Source organism: Medicago sativa, chromosome 6, assembly GCF_051527215.1.
Source record: "Medicago sativa cultivar Bolivia chromosome 6, Bolivia_mono, whole genome shotgun sequence".
Lineage (NCBI taxonomy): Eukaryota > Viridiplantae > Streptophyta > Magnoliopsida > Fabales > Fabaceae > Medicago > Medicago sativa.
Genome location: NC_140754.1, coordinates 97161913 through 97183679, shown reverse-complemented (window position 1 = coordinate 97183679; position 21767 = coordinate 97161913). Strand labels below are relative to the sequence as shown.

General features: G+C 30.6%; 2 protein-coding genes across 2 annotated transcripts; one reads left to right on the top strand and one right to left on the bottom strand.

The window, feature by feature from the left end:
- Positions 1-218: 218 nt before the first annotated feature.
- Positions 219-5377, top strand: LOC146918670 (nucleophosmin). The gene is made up of 8 exons (XM_085720290.1): positions 219-268; positions 2064-2308; positions 2416-2526; positions 2624-2692; positions 2927-3058; positions 4404-4481; positions 4589-4723; positions 4830-5377. Exons 2-8 carry the CDS (start codon positions 2111-2113, stop codon positions 5010-5012), a joined length of 906 nt encoding a protein of 301 aa, XP_085576416.1. The 5' UTR covers positions 219-268; positions 2064-2110; the 3' UTR covers positions 5013-5377.
- Positions 5378-5914: 537 nt separating this feature from the next.
- Positions 5915-10052, bottom strand: LOC146918669 (putative protein arginine N-methyltransferase 1.2). The gene is made up of 9 exons (XM_085720293.1): positions 9808-10052; positions 9652-9662; positions 8147-8302; positions 7987-8050; positions 7726-7868; positions 7528-7615; positions 7160-7275; positions 6842-6992; positions 5915-6330 (listed from the first exon to the last, which is right to left on the bottom strand). Exons 1-9 carry the CDS (start codon positions 10019-10021, stop codon positions 6125-6127), a joined length of 1149 nt encoding a protein of 382 aa, XP_085576419.1. The 5' UTR covers positions 10022-10052; the 3' UTR covers positions 5915-6124.
- Positions 10053-21767: the final 11715 nt, after the last annotated feature.

The following is a 21767-nucleotide window of genomic DNA, read 5'->3' as shown; positions in this document are numbered from 1 at the left end:
ACTTTCCTTTTTTGTTGACTCCAACATGGACTATTTAGAAAAATAGGATTTTTATTCATGGGAAATTTCGAAATATGAATCATAATACGTGTTATCTTGATCCTTATTGGTTGAGAAATTGGGACCCACTATTTGGTTGCTTCCATGGACCAATCACAATTCACCTGTGAATAAAAATGCAATTTTTAAGAAACCTTTTGAGTCTTTCTTCCTTCTTCAGTGTCACTCTCTTCAAGCTTCCGCCATCTCTCTCTTCTCCTTCATCTTGGTATGTTCTCTTCTTCCATTAACCCTTTTTAATATTTCCCAATTTTGTTTTAACATAATCCTAGATTAATGAATCAATCCTAATCTGTTTTTTAATTTTTATTTCATGTGATTATGGTTTAAAATAGCTAATTGATTGGTTGAATTGAATCAATTGATGAACTTTACAATTTCAATTTCACTGTTAAGCCCTACATTTGCCTTATTTGTTGAGTTCATTGAAATTATGTATGCATTGTTTGTTATTGTTATGCAATTGATACAAAGGATTGTTTTTTATTCATTTTTTAAGTGGTTGATATATACTAAGCTTATGATTAATCTGTCCTAGTTTTGTAGTGTTCTTTTTTTTTTTTTTTGTTGCTTCTGATAAATTTATCAATGGCCTTGATTGGACAAAAAAAAGATATATAAACACACTATATGAGAGCCTGTTTGTTACAAATTATAAAAATAAAATAAAAAAGTGATTTTGATACACAATAATTTAGAGATTTTTTTAAACAGCAGAAGTTGTTTTGTGTTTGTTTTAGAGAATGTTTTAGATTCTCATTTTGTTGAAAATCTGTAACAAGAGGATGAAGAAATTTAATAGTGATTATTTTACTTTAACAAAAGTGATTTTTTTTTCATGATAAAAGTTGCAACAAACGGGCCCGGAGTCTCCTATTAGGAGAAATGTATTTTCACTTAATCATATATAATTTGACTAAATACCGAAGTCGGTGCTTGAAATTGTATGACTGAATCAATATAGTTTGTCTCATTATCCATGTTCCAAAATGATCCCTGAAACTGGAAAATTTTAATCGAATTTGTCTCTCTATTAGTATTTGTAGGGACTAGAATGACATTAAGTTGGTACTATTGAGGATGAATTCAAAACTGAGTGAAAACAATCAAGAATGCATTTGAAATTTCATGGATCAGTTTGGAATACTGATAATGTGGGGGACTAGGTTAATATACAGCCCTACGATTTCAAGGACTAACTAGGGTATTTAGTTAATTATATATGATTAAGTGATTTATGCATTTCTCCTATCAGGAAACTCAAACTCAAACAGTGGATTTATATTCATAAATATCTGACTACATATATTATTAGTATTAGTTTTTGGGTATGTGTCTGTCTAGAGGGGTTTCGATGTTTGTTATTTATATCCTTTGGTTCAAGAAGGATTAAGATTAACTTGTAGGTAAATTTCATTCTGTTAAATTCGATTATGCAACAAAAATGGAACTTTGGTATTTAACCAAAACATTGGCTAGTCTTGTGATTATGACATTATGTACTCTTTGAGACTTCTGTAGTTCTTTTCCTCGTATCTGTTCTTGAATGTTATATTGATTTTAATCGATAACTCATCTTGATTTGTCTAAAACAACATTCTCATTGAAGTTGTTATACATGTGAAATATAAATCGAGAGCACCCAATGAAAAAAATAAATTGAAAGACGGTTTCTGGAATTGTGTTTCTTTCTTTAAGATGTTGTCACTTAATTGAGCTATGATGTATTTACTGCCTTTTTTTTGGATGAACAGAAGCATTTACTGCTATTGTTATTAATTTATGTTAGATTTATTTATCTTAGCTAAGCTCAATACTGCTAGCTAAAAGGTAAAATGGAATTGTTGGAATTAGGAATCTTTCAGAGAAGTTGGTTTAAATTGGAATTAGGAATCTTTCGGAGAAGTTGCTCAATACTGGTAGCTAAAAAAGTAAAATGGAATTGTTATTAATTTGTGGATCTTTTTCCTATGTATGATTTTAATTATAATTTTTTTAAATAGTTTGCACCCGCTGACTCAGAGGCCAAAACGCGCTACTAGTTGGGAGGATGAAGGGAGTGTTTTGGTTTCTAGTTGTATCAGTGGCGATTGCATCATGGATTCCTCTCTCACACTGCGCCAAAAAACCGGTTGGGATTGCTAGAAAGGAGGATGTACCATACATAAAGTGTCAAGTTTGTGAGATACTCGCAAAACAGTTGTATCAGCAAGTTCAAAGCAAGAAAGCTGAGATTTCCCCCAAGAAGGTTGTTGTTTTGTCCTTTTATTTTTATTATGTGCTTCATTGTGTAGTGTAAGCTTTTTTTGTGGATTGTATGCACTATAATTGTTTTTGTGTTTTATCGGTTGTTAGATCTCGGAGTACCAGATCATTGAGATAGCAGAGAATGTTTGTAATCTGAAAAAGGTTGAAGCAGATTGGATATTGCGTATAGATATTGTAGAAAAAGCAGATAGGTTGGAGGTAAGAGGATCCAACTTTTCTATATTTTTTATCAATAAATTATGGATTATTTGTTTTGTAGTTTGACATTACTACGCCATTTTTTGGTGTTTACCAGCTGGAAGAACATGATTCTGAAGGACAGTGCAACTCTGAATGCAAGACAGTTGAGCGTGCTTGTCAGGAGGTATGATACTTTCTTGCCGATGAATTGCACCTTTTTGTCTCTATTGGTTCTGAAACGGAAAAAGTATAGGAAAAGAAGAAAAAAAGAAACAAGTTTCATTAATGTTTATTCTCTATCAATTCATGATCTGAATCGTGCCTTCTCTGCTGGTTATGTATTTGTATATTTCAAATATCTTCACTTCTAATTCTTTGTTGGTTTTGTGATTACTAAATTAGCAATTTGGTATTGCAGGTTATGGGATATTCTGATACCGATGTTGCTGAATATCTATATAGTTCCAAGCCTGATATTGACTCATTGACCAATTATCTGTGCAAAGACCTTAGCAAAGCATGCAATACCAAGCCGCCCCCTGTCCCTAAGGTAATCATTATCTGAAATTGATGCTCCCAGTAATATTTTTTATGATTATCATAAGCTTTGATAAAATTAACTTATCCGGGTTGATTGTGAATCACAAAATCACAAAATACAAAAAACAAAGTGTACTTGCAAAAGTACAATACTCGTATTAGGGTTTAGTATTGTATTGGTCATGCCTTGAGAAGGCTCTCAAGGGTTGTATTTATAGCCCTCTATGGGCCTGATTTATGGTTACTGGCAGTAAGTAATAAGGGTATCTAGGTATTTAGGCCGAGCTCTAGAGGCTTCTAGAAGCTGGCTGAGGCGGCGCCCTGGGAAGGGCACGCCTTGGGCCTCAGAGCCCTTCTGGAGGGCGCTAAGGCTTCTAGGAGGGTCTAAAGTCCCTTTAGGAGGACTTCTAGGTCCTTAGGAAGATATTGACGGTCCACAAAGAAAGTTGAGTATGTGTGTTAGCACTGATATTGCTTTATTTTAGGAATTTAAAGCAATATTATTTTAGTTTATTCAAATATAGGTGAAGTTTATACTTTAGTGTTTCTTACCTTATTATTATCAATCTGAGAATTACTTTCCCACGTCAATGAGTTCTTAACTCCTGTGCAACAGAACCCTGCTTCTCCACTATTCCCTTTGATTTCTTATGAATTGAATTTAATATCCACGTGTTTGGATTGTATGGAGTAAATCAGCATTTTGGTCCTTGAAATTGTAAGAGTCAAGTAATTTAGTTCCTTAAATTTACAAAAGAACAAAGTAGTCCTTTAAATTAAATAACACAAATCAATTTTGTCACTCATTCAAAATATCTCTTTAGTAATCATCCATAATCACTGAAAAATCTAAATATTGACTTGAATAGTCTTTAGTTGCAATAAAATAAGCATAAGACTACTAAAATTGTGGTGTTAAATTTGAATAAAGGAATGTATTGACTGGCATTGTTCGATTTAAGAGACTAAATTTCTAGTTCACAAAATTGAGGGACTAAATTTAACGACCAATACAAATTTTAAGCACTAAAATGCTGATTTATTTGGATTTTATGTTCTAAACTGTTATTATTCTATCGGCAAACAACACACCCCACTCTACACTCACCTTGTTTGCATTTTAGGACCCAAATTCACTACTACATCAGTTAGATTATCCTTACTTTGGTCTCTGTACTCTGTCAATAATTATCCCTACGTCTGGCTATGTAATTTGGAAGCTAGAACTTCATTTCTGTTATGATAGTAATTAACTTCACATGCATCTAGTATTATTGTTTGAATTAGGTATTTCAGTTTCACCCTATGATCCTCTTGCTTAAGTTTTCATCAGAAGTTCTATTTGTGTGTTACAGGATAGGACTCCTGGTGAACCGTTTGTTGCGAAGTCTTCGAAGGAGGCTGAAATGGAAAAGCTTCTAAAATCTATGGAGGTATTTATGCTTTTTTTTCTTTTCTTTTTATATCTTTACATGACTTTGCGTGGCGCATTCTGTTGCTAGTTACATTCTGATCATACCACGGTCGACTCTTGCTTCAGGGCATGCCAGGAGCTCCCGGTATGAAAATGTACTCAAGAGATGATTTAATGAAAAAGAATTTCGGTGCTGAAAATGAAGATGACGATGAAGATGAGGATGAGGAAGAAGATGAGGCAGACTTTCCTTCAAAATTGGTATAATAATCTATTTCATTCTGTGATTGAAATGTGTTTTTCTAAGAATTCATCGACTTAAAATGTCTTAGAATAACTCATCTTTTGAGTAAACCGCAACTTGCAGGGAAAAGTTTTGAGATCAAAAGAAAATGAAAAAGGTGACTGGAAACAGAAGATAAGAAAAGGAATTGTGGACACGAGCACAACGCTTAAGAAACATGCAACCAAAGTTTCCAATCATATACAACGGTGGTGGAAGGGAAAGAAGACAGCCTCTTCAAAGAAGAATTCAAAGTCAGAGCTTTAGAGCTCCTCATAAACTAAATCTGCATCTTCTGATTATGGAATATTTTCAAGGCATTTCCAGTGTTTTGTTACAGGTACTACACCCAAGAGACCAAGAGAGATTGGAAGTAGGAATATTTTGAAGCAATCAAATGAGAACTTTACAATCACCACTTTTGAGTGATTCATATAATCCAATCAAGGATTTGCTATCTACATGTATTTTATCAGTGAGGCAATTATGTATGAGAGTGAGGGTATACCAGCTAAACTATAGTTATGTTTTAAGATGTTCCCTACGGAGTTCAATGTTGAGATTCATCGACATCCTTTTTTGAAAATTTTGACAATCAATTTACAGTCTTACTACCACATTCCACATCTGAATTTCCTTGTGTGTTAATATAGTAAAGAAACAATCAATAGATATTTATCGCCATCGATTGAATAAATACTTTTATACTATCCCAATAATCGCCATCGATTGAATAAATACTTTTATACTATCCCAATAATCATTAATGACTATTACAAATGTTTTTAATTTCTGTTAAATACTTTGAACATGATGCTCCCTTCATCGTATTATATGCTAATTAAGATTTCTGACACAAAATTAGTATAGTTTCATAATATAATCTTTTGCTATCTCTTACATTAAGCTGAAAAGGAAAAATTACAAACATTTTGCTAAAACATGCTTGTTTTAAAAGGAGAACTCCAAGGTGCACGAGGTGTTTAGTTTGTGTTTACTCAAAGAGGTGTTTCATTAATAAAAAGATGTTTCATTAATACTAAATCTGTCTCCATTTAAACCCTTGATTACAGGACATTCAAGTTCGTCTCAGGATCATTGCCATCAAGTGATAGTAACTGTAAATAAAAACAATGACACAAGCAAATTGGCAGAGACTTGAGGCAATATTTGTTGAAATCTTTGTGGCTCAGAAATGAATTGTAAACAATAAATAGAATTTCAAATTTCATCGTTACATCCAGAAGAACCAGAACAGAATTTGGGCACAAATACAAGAAAAATTCAAATGAAAAAACAATAAAGTTACAGTCTTTAATCGGCAGCATCAAATTGTTTCCAAAATTTCACAAAATTGGAGAGCATATGGAAAGCAAGATTCAACGCATCTTGTAATACTGAACCCTCGAAGCATTGCATCGCCTGCCATTCAATGAATACTTGAGCATTATATCAACATCCCGAGGATTCTTTTTATTTGGGGCCACAGTCATGCTCCCTACAATTGTCTCCCCCTCACAAATGGTCAAGACATCTTCCAGATATAGGACTGTTTGTTTCCAATGTGTACTCCGCGATCTTGGCCCTGCAAATATATATGTACACAAAAATGAATCCACACTCGCCACTAAAATGATAAAAATGAATCCACACTCGCCACTAAAATGGTATTATAACAAAGACGGAACCACAAATGGGAAGACTGTTGAAAGAACTCTTGTGTACAAGTTTTCAGCAACCGATTTTCAGAAAAAATACATGCAAACATAGTTTCAGAAGCAATACCAGTTCTTTTCAGTTCAGTTAAAAGCAAATATCATCATATTTGCACATGATGTGTCAGCTCAATGGTACGAGTTTGACTTTATAACATCAAGTGACATAATTCAAAACCCATTTGGAACAGTTTTAAAATTGTCATTAGTGCCACACTAATTGATAATAATCCCCCCTCCCCAATTTTCTTTTTTTAAGAATATGATCGTACTTCTACATGCAAATTATTAGAAAGAATCAATAAACAGACTTCAATGTTCATCCTTCCTATTGACAAAGCAAACCACAAAGATAAAGAACTGAAGTAGAAAGGAACTAACCTGTTGAGAAGCCCATCAATTTATGACACTTTGTAAATGATACATCAAAATATGCAACAAAAGCATGAATGAAATCGTCACGAGCAGCAACAAGCTTAAAAGGTGCTGTGAATGAACAGTCTCCTGAAGACATTTTTGAGATGTCCATGGACTGAACAAAGATGAACAAGTCAGCACAAATACAAATCTTTGCATTCAAACAAGAAACTATTGCACCAAATGAAAAGAAAATTTCATCATTGTAGACATTGTTGTATGAAACATACAATGCAAGGTACATTAAACATAAAAGCATCATCAGAACTGGATATTACTGACCTTGAGTAGCTGACAGTTCGTTGCGATCTGATTCTGGTCAACTGTGTCAACCAGAGGCTCCATCAAGGCTTGCTTCTTGATGCAGCTCATGTCAAATCCATATACATTGTTCCAAACTGATATGGAAAATGGAAATATAATTAACAAGAAAGTTAAATACACCTGATGGCACAAATATCATTTTTGTTTAAACAAAACTAAAAATTTCAAGGTTTTCAACAACGGCAGTCATTCACAATTTCTCAATTCTATATACAGAATGAGAAAAGAAATTTGCATGTCGGTTTGGGAGGTAAATAAGTATTGGTTTGGACATCTTTTCATGTATAAAAGACTCAATCATATTTAGCAAGAGGTCAAAAGCTCACACTCAATTTTATCTTCTTTGTAATCTTTATCTTCAATGGCGGTAAGATAGAGTGATGCAATATCTGGGAGAATAACTCCATCATCGACCTACACAAAAAGAAAAAAAAAGAATGTATCAAAGTGATGACCACCAGATTCTGGTACATGCAATATATAATCAACTACTTATCAACACGAGTAAGGAAAGTGTAACTCACAAGCCATTTGTCACGTGCAAAGAGCACAGAATTTAACATATTCTCAAACAACAAGAAATATCCCATCCATTCGGAAATGATTATATCAACTTTAGGAACAGGAAGTTCGAGTTCTTCAATCTTCCCTTTCAAAACTGTTATAACTGTAGAAAACAACATTATGGTAATTATAGTTAGTGCCCTTCACGATCAATCCCTCCACCAAAAGGTAATATACTGAAAATTAAATATACAATAATACAAATATATCAATGATACTACCTTTAGAATAACCATTAGTTTCAACTATTTCCTTTGCCCTGTCAGCCATATGAGAGCACTCGACCTGCGTGTGCACAATTTAAAATGGTTGAATTGAAAATGATCATCATGATGATTAACTAAGAGCACAAAAATGATAAAAGCAAAGTCAGAAACTCACTGCATAGACATGTGCTGCCCCTGCTTTGGCACAGAATAGTGATAAAATTCCAGTCCCGGCACCGACATCAAGAACTACTTTATTCTTGAATAAAAACCTATTCTGATAAATAACGTTTTGATATGTCTTGGTTCTTACAGTGTCCTTCAACATTTCCTGCAATGTGAAAACAGGTTAGTACTTAGAACACACCCTTCCAGATCAAGCATGAAAAGAATACATCCAAGAGCATCACGAGAAATAAAAAGCAGTACACGATACACAAATGCAGCGAATGTTTTCCGTGTATTTACAACATGCATAAAAATTAAGAACATAGTAAAACCAATTCTTAACAACTGGAAAACAATAGATAATAAATGTTTTTTAAAATATAATATAATACAAAACATTTGAAAACATAAATGATATTTTGTATACAAGTTTGATAGCAAAAATTGACAGCAATTTGGATGGTTAACGCAGTTTAAATATGAGGTTAATTAAGTTCAGTAGATGATTAATGAATATAACAACATGTCGCAACTCATTAATCATCAATTGAACATAAGTAACAATGATTTTGAACTGTATTAACCAACCAAATTTTTGTACCATTTTGTGTCAATAACACAGCTCAAAGACATAAATGATATTTCGACATACAAATTTGACGACAAAAGCTGACAGCAATTTGGATGGTTGACGCCATTTAAATACAAAGGTTAATTAATTAGTTTCAGTAGATGATCAATGAATATACAAAGTGTAAACTCATTAATCATCAACAGAACATAATTAACCATGATTTTGAACTGTACAATTAACCAACCAAATTGTTGTCAATTTGTTTTACCAATGTGTCAAATTAACACAGCTCTTTCAAAACATATGCAGCCAATGCTTTCAATGTACTTACACAACATACGTAAAAATTAACAACATCGGCCTATTTGCATAGGCTTATTTGAACTTATCTACTGGCATAAGCACTTGTGAAAAGATTTGAAAACAGCTTATGACATTCTTATGAGCTTTTTTCAACTTATTTCCATAAGCGCTCTCCATGATAGCTTATGAAAACGGCTTATACGAAAACAGTTTGAATTTATTTTAACTTTCAACATAAAAATAGATTATACATAAGCTCTTATACGGTAAGCACATATGCTATAAGTTATTTATCCAAACAGGGACATTGTAAAACCAATTCTAAACAGCAATTTAATGCAAAACATTGAAAAATTAATGAAGATAGTAAGGTGTCACAACTCATTAATCATCAACTAAGCATAATTAACCATGATTTCAAACTTTATTAACCAAAAAAATTGTTGTCGAATTAAGTCGTTTAATTTTGCATCAAATTAATACATCTTTCAAAATTTGACATTTGTTATTATTTTTTAATCCTAGAACTGTTTATACAAGCTGCAAATCAAAGACAGAAGCAAAAACATAAACAACAACAAAAATTGAACTTGAAACATAAGAAGAGGTTGCATCTGAGTTGAGCAGACACTTACTTCATGAATCCCTGCAAAAACAAAAACAAACAGAACCAAAATTAGCCATCAAGTTTATTAATTTAACAACAAATAAAACCAATTAAACACACCCAGATAAAAAAAATCATTTTTTTTGGGGAAAAATGAAAAAAATTGAAACTTTATGAAAATTACCAAAGTGAGAGTAAGAATCAAAGTAGTAATCAGCGCTGGTTTTGTCATTGGAATCATCAAGGTCACAACCACCCATTGATTGGTCGAGGTTAGATGTTTCAGCAACATCTTCAATTACTTCATCAGCATCCTCAAATCGAAGGTGATTGTTGTTGTTGTTGTTGTCCATGTTTGTGTTGTTTGTTTGATTGTTGTTTTTTCGGCGACTACCCATGAACTAGTAGAGAATAGAGACTGCAAATTGTGAAAATTAGGGTTTTAGCTTTTAGGTTTTATCAACGTTTGTTTCCACACTATCAACTTGTCAAAACTTTTTAACTTTTTAAATTTTTAACATTATTTATTTTAATTGGTCTCCGTCTTGATAAGTTATTGGAACTAGTCATTAACTCTACTAATATTTCAAAACAATCTCTACTTTTGTCGAAAGTTTCTCAATTAGATCTTTGTCTATATGTTTTTGTCACATGACGATGGACTTAAACGAGAAACTTTTGATAAAGACATAGACTATTTTAAAATATTAATAGAGTATGGACTAATTTGAGAGTGACTTACAATGACGGAGATCGTTTGGTGGTTTATTTATTTTACTTATCTTCCGATCGAGATATGGATTAATATAGCCCACTTTATTCTAGGAATTGATTAACAAAATAAAAAATGTGTGTGCTAAAGATTAAGCGAGTTGAACTTCAAGACTCACTCGAATCAAGTTATTTCAATTTTCAACGTTCAACGAACATTAATAGAGTTACTTATTTTTTTTTTAATAATAGCCAATTGTAAAATTACTACTTTAGTTTTTAAACTTTTTCTTTAATGAAACCGGTGGCGGATCTACTTGGAGACCCATGACACCCAAGTTACTTATAATTCTGATATACTTTTAATATTTTATAAAAAAAAAAAAAGTTTCTTGTTGAGATTCGAACCAACATCCCCACATTGCATTCAAGCAAAATAAACTACCAGACCAATTAACATTTTGACAATTTTTTTGAAACAACTTAAAATATATTTCATAAAATTTTGGCATCCTTAACTAATTTACTCAAGATCTGCCACCATACGAAACTCCTCTCAAAGAAAAATTAAACATTAGTTTATCACGTTGTGGGAGTCGGAATCCTTCCTCTAAACCTAATATTTTTACTCAGTGATGCGTACTCTAATAGAATTTATTTTGAAGGGGCGTACTCTAATAGATGTAAATATATAAATGGAAATAGTAACGAGCGTCGTCTGTACACTTTTTCAGACGTTTAAATGATAATTTTTTTATGAAAATATGTGTAATCAATGCGGTGGAAATCATAATATTTAATTTTTTTTTATAAAATAATTCTTCTCTTAAAATCCTTAAAGAGTATTCCGATAGCACTAGTTAAAACCCATATATAAAATAGAGCCAATGATATACCATAAACCGGTTTCTCTTGTATTTGGTAAAAAACTAACTCTTCATGACTTCATGACCGACATACCAAATATACGATAAAAACACACCACAACAGCTATAATAAATTGGTCACACATTCATGCTCTTGTAATGAAAAAAAAAAATGTGTCGTAGACTTACTCCATCATAGGAGGCAAAGTGACTATGACTGGCCAAGTAACCAGGACAACAGTTGACTTCATGATAAATGTGTTGCGTACAATTGATGAAGTGGGAAGAAGAAAAGCATTTTCCGATCAACTAGAATAAATCCTATCGACTTGTGTAATTTTTGAGTCCATTTCAAATTGGCTTTGAACTCTAGAGTTTGAATCATTTTAATACGACTATTATTTTTCCCACTTTTTCATGGACTCTGTTTGGATTCTAAAATCTGAAATGTTTAACATGTTTTGGATGGTTTCATGGTTCTTTTTTTTTATCATTCAAATTATAGAATCCGAATTATATAGGACGCAGGAGAAATTAAAGAGGGTGGGAAAAGAAGGTGCCATTTAATACCAATACAAAGGGGCCACATCTCAGCCCAAATAACATTGCCCTTGATCTAATCATGGGTGATTGCTTTATAGACCCCTCAAGTTGTTCAACTTTTAAAAATAAGTTGATTTATGATTCGATCTAAAAAAATAACGATCGGGTTGTACCTCCCGATAAATTTATGTGATTAGAAGTTATAACCAAATAAATTTAAAAGGTTTTTGAACAAGTTGAGGGCCCTATAAAACAACTTCCCTAATTATAAATCAAAAGTTTTTGATGATTCGTTCCCATTTATATGAGTGTCTATTATAAACATTAAAGAATAATATGTATGATTTATTTTTTTACATACAAATATTAGTAGATTAATGGGACAAAAATATGTATTAAACTTATATGCTAAATTATACTTTTGCTCCTTTAACTCATTTTTAAGTTTAACGTTGGTCCTTTAAAAAAAATGGTTCCATTTTGTTTCCTTAATTTACAAATATTAACGTCCCTTAAATTTTTTTTAAGTTCCATCTTAATCCTTTAAGTTTTTTGTGATTCATATTTTAGTCTTTAAGCTATAACCATAAAACAATATAATCAATTAATAATAAACATTAGACACTTTAGTCTTCACTTTCAATGTCTAATATGTGTAACTTAATGAAGCAAAATTAAACGAAAAAAACAGTTCAGGGATCAATGTGTAACTTAATTAAGCAAAATTAAACGAGAAAAACAGTTCAGGGATCAAAGTGAAATCTAAAAATAACTCGAGGCATGGAAAATGTAATTTAGCTAAATTTATACAACCATTATACTACGTTATTGGGATGGCATCTCAACAATATATATGAAATTATTCTGCATACTCAATTCACCAAGTAAGCTTGCTGCTTGTAACAGCTATAATATGTATAAAATTATACAAACATTATACCACATGAGAATTACTTATTGTAATTAACATGAAAAATTCACCAAGTTGCTTCAGCCTAAAAGATCGGAACTCAGATCAGTAAAACAAGAATATTGACCTGACATTATGAGCTACTTGCTCTAAAAGGACAAATTGGAACATATCATAAAATAAATAAATAAATTATATGAATGTGTAGAAGCTTAAGCTAGCTGCATGCTCATCAGTATTCAATCATTTGTTGCAATTCATATATATATCTCATTAAGTGCAGGTGGACTTACAATTTTTCAAATATATATAAGAAATATTATCTACAACTATATAGTTACATAATACACACCATACTGCTATAACTATAAGGTTATAAAAGTAATGAATTTCATGAGTTCCAATGTAATGAAGCATGACTATGACTATGCAACAACGATTATAGCTGAGTTTGTGATTGATATTGCTTGGTTGGCATATAGCTGGACTTTAAACTATTTTAGAAGGAGGAAGAAGAATTAATAGTAGTATATATCATGAAAACATACCAATTGGATGGAAATAATAATAAACAAACTAAAAGGTTATGAATATTATGAAAAAAAAATACATGGAATTCTCGGCAATATATTTTGTCACACGTGTTTATGATATTATTGTGGATAAATTAAAGCAATTAATTGGTTATGTCCATCATATAATCATAGCCTTTGTGGAGCTTCCATGGTCACATAACATAGGGAATGCAAGAACCCTAATTTTTATTTTGAAAAATACAAATGGGCATTGGGTGACATAATCAATAGTACGGCTAAATAAAGTTTCACAATTTTTTTCTTGAAAAAAAAAAAGTTTCACTATTTTTATATATACATTACACTTAATTGATGAGATAGTGGACTAATTAAAGAAGTGGCACACTTGCATATCATAATTGCATGAATGGAATATATAAAATTAATTCCCACACAAAAAGGCAATTTTTGGAGCAGATGTATAGTACATTAGAAGTTAACATAGACCAGCACATAGGAAGCATCCAAAAACCAGGTCGTGCTTTAGGGCTTGGATTTTTTCTTTAGGTCATCGAAATTTGTTTTTTGAGTTTAACAAAAATAATAATTAAAAAGTACATATAATTTCCCTCAAAAAAAAAAGTACATATAATTAGAAAATATACATGTAGTTATATAATATGCATGCATACAAAAAAGTATATCAGCCATAATAATACACATATAAAAATTGTAACAAACAAAAAAGGAGCATAGTACTATTTTTTCAATGGAGTTCAATTTTGATAAAATATCATTGAATGTTTTTTTTACACCGTCAACTAATAACAATCAATCATGTGAACCCACTTGGATTCTTCTCCTGATGTTAGCTTGAGGATTAAAGTTTATTCATCTCAAAGTCTCAAATTTGATTATCACTGGTGTCAATTTTGGTAGATTAGTTTGACTTATAAAAAAAATGAAACAATCAAGCATGTGTTTTTAAGACGTTATGATTAAAGTCTAATGTTTTTAGTTATACAATCTATTGATAGTATAAAATGTTTACACGGAATGTAAACGAATTAAATCTTTTTTAAAGTAAAATATTCCATATTGTTAATTAGTTTTAAAAAGACTTAGCTCAAATTTTGTTTAAATTAAAAACACATTGGGTCAATCCTAATCAACAAACACAAATTGAAGGGAAAAAAAAAAGGTCATGGAGTATTTTAGTACGTATTTGTTTTTTGATTTAAGCTACAAATATTAACTTCAACGCTCTTCATATGCAGGACAAACCTAAGGGAGAGGTCAGTAAAGCTCTTGCTTTAGACCTCGCCCAAAGGGTCTATATAGAGTAGTTATTTAACTTATAATAACGTCTCACTAAACAATCACATAAAAATTTGTAGCTTAGCTGCTCGTTCATCATTCTAAATGAATTTTTATTTGTTGCAACATGTATGAGTAATTCTTTCAACAACAAAAAAAATCATGTATAAGTGTATTTAACTTTTTGTAGAGAGTATAGTTAATATAATTAATACTATTGACATACTATGTACTCCATTTATAAGATTGCACGATAATTAATTTGCCTATTTAGTTAGAGGACTATCATTAGATTCATCCTATCCTATGATTAGAAGATCATTTTCAGATTTTTCTCATTCATTATTAGATGGTTGGATGAATATAATGGCCGTCCCCTTATTTCATAAGCATTAAGGTAAATTAATTAACATGTGGACACGAATAGGCCACATTTTTTGCCTTTACAACAAATCATGGCAAAGAAATCAAGACATTAACAACAATATTTGTCCCTTTGTGTGTGAGTATATAGCTAAGCATTGTTGTATAATAAACCTAGAGGAAATTAATTTGTAGCATGCATAATAGTCAAGAGACAATTGGCTGTCATGTCTGAGTAGATTAAAGGAGCCTTGTTGGACTTTCTCTAAAGGTATTCAGATTTATATTCTTCCATGAAAACGTGTGTACTAACACGGTATAGTGATGCATGCAAATTAATTATAAGCATATGAATATACAAAATGCAACTCAACACATTCAAAGTATACTATATATATACACGTAGATCACTGCAAATTAAGTAAATAAAAATTGAAGAAAATGAAAAAGTAGGATGATAAGGGAGAAAATAGAATCTTGAAATATTAACATGCCTACTATAATCCGACCTACTAAATATTCTATATTTATCTCTCTTAAACATAATCCTAGCATGACTAGGGCAAATACTTCACCATATATTGGTTATATATCTTTTGAGAATATTCATATGCCCTCTAATTGAGATACAATTAATCCATTGTAAAATCTTTTGCCAATGTTTTGATATTATAAAATTAAAAAAAGTAATCCTATTATTAAAAAAAAATTATTTGCCAATAATTAGAGCCACGGTCTTTAACCTTTATTCACACGCTTGGATTAGAAGGATATAGCACATGTAAGAAAAACAAATTAGGATGATTAACACTAATAATTCAGTTAAAGACAGTATTCAACGGGACACATAATCAAGGTCAACACATGCTTAGATGGTTAAGTACACTTAAGTACATAAATGAAGAGTTTCATTTTCAAATATGCTTTTGTACTTTAGTATATAAATAATATATTTGGTCATGGTTTCAACTTTAAAAAGAAACAAATAAACAATAACTTAGTAGGATATGAACACTTTCTTTCTAATACTCTATTTAATACTCACTCTCATATTAGGTGAAAACCTATGAAGGTCTGATCAGATCCATTTCAAAAGCATGGTTTCCGTATAAATTTCACTCAATAAAAGAGTGTACGTTAAAAATATTGTTAAAAAGAAAGTGTTCATAATACTCCTAATAAAATTCATATAAGTATATGCAAATTTTTAAATCCAAGTTTTTACTTTCAATTTGTCATGAAATGAGGCAAGGAATCAAACTATATAATTGTAATTTTTGAAAAACTTAAAATCGCTAAATAACGTTTTAATGAATATAAATTTTATAAATTTATAGTTGGATTGAAAACTTATATCATATGATTATTTATCTAAAAAATTTTGTCCTCGTGAGTTTAACTCAGTTGGTAGGAACAATGCATAATATATGCAAAGTCTGAGGTTCAAACTCTGGCTACCATAAAAAAAAAATCATCTAAAATCTTATACAAAACTAAAACTATTTGATATGTTATTTAAACTCGTTAAGATTAAGTTCTTTTGCGCTTTCATCAAACATCCTTAACTTTGATAAGTTTTGATAATACATCATATAATGGTTTTAGATTTGTTTGAACCTTTATATTAATGATCAATATAATATAAACTTTCGATCTAACGATAAATTTCACAAAAAAATTATTGACTAAAACGTTATTGAGCCGTGTAAACATTAACCGATTGTAACACTAGTGTAATTTGATTCCTCACTCACATGTATATATCATTGAAAAAAAAACATGACAAGTGATGTTGGCTCTTCACCTTAACTTTGATTTGTCACAGCTGTTAACAATTAAGTTCATCAACACATCCCCTATCTCACGTAATTGTAGATTAATTACTAGATTCTACTTTCATATTTTTTGTTTTATTAAAATTTCATGTCGGAGAAGATCTTAATCAATTGTTCAAGCACTGTCCTTGTAAACTTCCTTGGAGACAATAAACCAATTAGTCATTTTCATAATCTGCCTCTCATGAATTTCATGGCTACTTCCATTACTTGCTGTGTCTCAATTGGAATCCAATATATAGGAAGAGAGTACTTTCTTGACATTGAGCTTCATTAGCAACATTATACTATAATATATCATCTATGGTTTTTGTTCCACCTAACACACAATTAATTAACATCAAATAACCCTAATATAATTCTTGACATAATTTTTTTAATGGCTTTATTAGTTATTGCTTTTCAAAGCAATTAATATATTAAAGTGAAGGACAAAACCAAGCTAGCTTTGCAACTTCTTATTCTTAGTGCTTTAGATAATGCCATTTTTTCTTTACACAGACAATAATCAAAATGAACTAACGACACATGTTTATGAAAACATATGAAGCAGGGACACTCCTTGGATTAAGCGTGTTTCAGTGTCAAACACGTGTCGTGTCCGATGCCGACACTTGTAATTATACTGAATTATGTGTTTTTTCTTCAAATTATTAAATATGTTGCGTGTCAGTATCCGTGTCGTATTCGGTGTCCGTATCCGTGCTTCATAGATGAAAATCAATTATCTAACAAATGTGTCACACCATATTAATCTCATAATGATAATTTATGATATGAGTCATGCATGAAGCTTATGAGGAATATTATTTTTTGTTGAACAAATAGATCAATTTGGATACATTCCAGCCAATAATGTTGGATACATATGTTAATTTTATCTAGGTAGAAAAGGGTCTAGACTCTAGCTAGTAAGAATAAGTCCACAACTAGGACTCAAAAACTCAATTATACTACTCAAAAAATATAAATAAAAATGTGGTACCATATATGGTGAGACCATTGTTTGATACTTGTCTCAACATTAGAGGTTGAAATAGCCGCACAGTCGTCATATGATCCCTTCAATCACGTTCTCTTTTATGCATTAAGATTCACCATATTAACTACAGATCTAAACTTGATCTTCTCTTGCACATGGATATAATTCAACAAAACCATATTCTTCTCATCATTGCCATTCATATATATAATTATAATTCTCCTATTATTTATTATGGATTGATATCTATGCTTAACTACTCTAGCTAGTTAGTAATTAGTAGTTGAAATCCATATAAACAACACAATCCCGACAAATATCTTAAATTCCTAACTTGTAAACTTTTTTACATATGCTTGCATACACATGTTTTTATTTTGTTGATGAACATGTCTAAATTACTTCTCTAAATAATAAAATATTTGTCTTGAAGATACTCGTTAACATTTTTCAATATTATATTATCATATAAAAATACAAAGGCTGTGTTTGGTTATAGCTTCTTGGATTAGCTTATAAGCTTGTTAGATGAAAACGTGATGTGTTTGGTAACAAGCTTTTCTCATGAGCTTATAGCGTTTTTTTAGAAGCTATTTCAAGTAGCTTTTTAGCTTATAGCTGATAGCTTTTTATATTTTCTTCCAATTTTAACCTTTTATTAATATAGTTTAATTTAATTTTAATTAAAAAAACTACCCACATTCTTATTCAATTGCCCACGTTTAAAAAAAAAACTACCCACAATCTTTTTCAAATTTTCTTGTTCACTTTCTTTTTTACATACTCTTAATTCAATAATAAATAATTTTATATAAAATTTACAATAAAAGTTTAGAGTAAAATTCATTAAAAGAAAGTTTTGTTAAATAAAAAATTTCAATTGAATTCATAAATACATTTATCATTTGGGAGATGAAAATATTTTGAAATAAATTTAAACATTTAAAAAGAAATACATTAATTAACAAAAATTGTATATATGATTTATAAAAAAAAGATTGTCCTTTTACGTCATTTTATATTTATCAGCCACTTGAACAGCTAATTTTACCAAACACTTTTTATTTTAATAAGCTAACTTTTCAGCTATAAGCTATCAGCTATCAGCCATCAGCTATCAGTTAGCTTTTCAGCTATCAGCTAGCTTATCAGCTATCAGCTAGCTTATAGCTTCTTTTTACCAAACACACCCAAATTATATACATAAGCATGTCCAAGCGTGTTATGGTAAACTCGTTAAAAAAAATTACCATAGGATAGCTCGTGTAAAATACCCAATTTAAAAAAAAAATTAAACTGAAACAATTTCCAAGCCTATATTATTTTACACTACGGATAGCTCGTTTCGAAATCCTTAGTAATTTATTTTATATTTTTGATGTTGACTTTTGCATGGAATACAATTTCTCAAATTGAAAGTTTGTGTGAAATGTGAATAATGTGCAAAGAATTATACTACTTGATTTTGCTTTAAAATAAAAGCTTTCATTTTACCAATTGCGGTTGAAAGCTACACAGATGATTAAGCATTTCACTCACATTACTCTTAATTTGGGTTTTAGTTTGGAGTTCCACAATTAATAAGTATACGTAAATTCTCAATATGGTTGTGGTTCTCTTAACTTTTTAATATTAGAAGAAAAATAGCTTTCATTTTCTTAATGATTTTTTCTTAATGATGTTATTTTGCTATTAATAGAAAGCTCTCATTGAGCCACGATATATACTCCCAATAAGAAAACGTCCCATTTTATCAATATGTATGCACCTCATAAAAAGAACTGCATTGAGGACAATGTACCAAAAATAGCAAAAATTAAACCATCCCTTTAAAGAAAGTCTTAATACTAGTGGTAATAGTCATGCAGACAGCTATTATTAATGCATATGTATAGCTGTTTGTACCAAAAATATTATGATTGTTGGTTTTGAATTCTGTATCAAACTCTTTCCTAAATCAATTTTGGGACAAATTATACTTTTTATACTTAATATAATTATAAGTCGTATTGACAGTTTAACACATCAAAAAATGTAGTTAATTTTGTATTGTAAAGAGAAATTATGAGTGATTTTACAAAATTATCTTTTATTAATGACATGAGAAAAAATATTAAAACAAAGAAGAAATGATAGTAAATAGTAAATGGCGTGATGGAAAAAAAATCATTAATGATAATGCATTGATATTATAAAACGACTTAATAAAATAATTTTTTTTAAAGTTACTTGTAATAAAATACCATTGCTTTGGACAGTTTACTCATAACTAGAGAGTTCTTGAATTTCTCTTGGTCCTTAATTAAGTTACCCCAAATAACCTTTTGTTTTCTATAATCCACTCATGATTGTTGTGTGTAAAATATTTTTAGAGTGATAATGTATATGTCAATGAATGTCGGTTCAGTTGTTAATGAGTTGATTCATGCGCAAGTTTGCAATGCTAGAACCTCTTCGGTAGATGATATATAGATACCTCGATAAACGCTTTGAGTTTTGAGGTATATGCCCTAACCCAGTGAACACCGGAGCCCAATGAAATTTTTGCGATATATATGAAAATTTCCCGATATTTTCCACTTAACAAGATGATCATTATTTAAGACCAATGATAAAAACATATAACTTTGAAATGATGAATTATGTGATATTTTCCATAGATAACTAATATATTATTGAAATAATTGTAAATTATGATTATTGTCTGTGAGATGCCTATCATTTAGTTTGATTGATCGTCCATAATTTTTTTCCGATGATAGTTAAGTCTAGTAGAATGAGTTAGTCTCCTGCAATTTCGCAAACCACAATTTGATTACTCATTATATATAGTGGCACCCATATTTAGTGTCCTATTACTACTCAAATAAGATTGCCTCTAGATTGCCTTTCATTTCATCACCAAGAAAAAAATGGTGCTCCAAATATTTAGGAAGTGCACAAGTAAATGACTAATTAGAACAAGGTGCACCACAATTAGATTAGATACAACTACAAACTTTAAAGGTCGAATTGAAGAGATTTGATGCATTAACCCTAAGAAAATATTTGATTACACCCAAAAAATATTCATATAGAAATTGATTGTATTGGATTGGAGTACTCCTTGTGCTCCTTTGTGATATAATCTTAATTTGTTCTTCAAATTAAGGAAGATGTTTTCATTAAATATCACAAAACTCATTGATCAATTTTGTTGTTTGGTATTGATGCAAAAGTGGGGTCACAAGATATCCCAAGATGTTCTCTTTTGTCATAGCTCTTCTTGCAAAATCAGAATCTTAATCTATCTTTTGGGTTACATGGTATCTTTGTCTGGTCATGAAAACTTAACTATTCCTTGCTAGAATTTTCTCCATTTTTTTCTTATATGCTAAACACCCAATTCAGATCTTAAATCATGATTTGGTTTCCACAATGGAATTTTTGGTGTTTATTTGGCATTGGATTTGATTAGTCGTAGGTTGAGAATAATTGTTTTTTGAAGAACTCAACCACTTGTAAATTTAATAAACAAGTATGAAACCATAAATTAATTAAGCCACACACAAAGTTAATAATGATAATCCTTTAAACAATCTGCTCCATTAAACCAAATTTTTTATTTTTTTTATAAAATGTTCAAGTGAGTTGGATCCGTGGAGTCGTTACGGTAAAAAAAAAAAAAAAATCAAGACTCAGGGAACACGAGAAGAGGTACTTATATATTATCTACTAATGATGTTCTCACATCAGCAGCGAACATCAAACCCAGGTCTTTGAAGAATCTGAGCGGAATCCTTATCAACTTGACCAAACTAAGTTGGTAATTTGTAAGCAAAATTAGGGAACTATAATAGCAACTTAATCAAAACATCCATCTCCAAACAACCACCATATAATTTCCGTGTGGATCTGTCACAGTTGTCACAAGTAGCAACAGATAAACTATGTGAAATTAAATTAAATTAAAGCTTAAAAGGTAAAGCTTTGATTTGCTTACACTACAAAATCAATAATTTATATTATATACATTTTATGCATTATTTATGCTGAATAAGCCAGCCAAGTTGAAAAGGGACCTTTTTTCCTTGTCTTTAAGCCTCAAAGCCTATATATAGAG

Bases quoted from the DNA above. Each gene is read 5' to 3' on its own strand.
- LOC146918670 (XM_085720290.1), top strand. From the start codon at position 2,111: ATGAAGGGAGTGTTTTGGTTTCTAGTTGTATCAGTGGCGATTGCATCA. The intron at 2,309-2,415 runs GTTGTTGTTTTG...ATCGGTTGTTAG, and splicing joins CTGAGATTTCCCCCAAGAAG to ATCTCGGAGTACCAGATCAT. The intron at 3,059-4,403 runs GTAATCATTATC...TGTGTGTTACAG, and splicing joins AGCCGCCCCCTGTCCCTAAG to GATAGGACTCCTGGTGAACC.
- LOC146918669 (XM_085720293.1), bottom strand. From the start codon at position 10,021: ATGGGTAGTCGCCGAAAAAACAACAATCAAACAAACAACACAAACATG. The intron at 7,869-7,986 runs GTAGTATCATTG...TGTTTTCTACAG, and splicing joins AACTAATGGTTATTCTAAAG to TTATAACAGTTTTGAAAGGG. The intron at 7,276-7,527 runs GTGAGCTTTTGA...TTTCCATATCAG, and splicing joins CAAAGAAGATAAAATTGAGT to TTTGGAACAATGTATATGGA.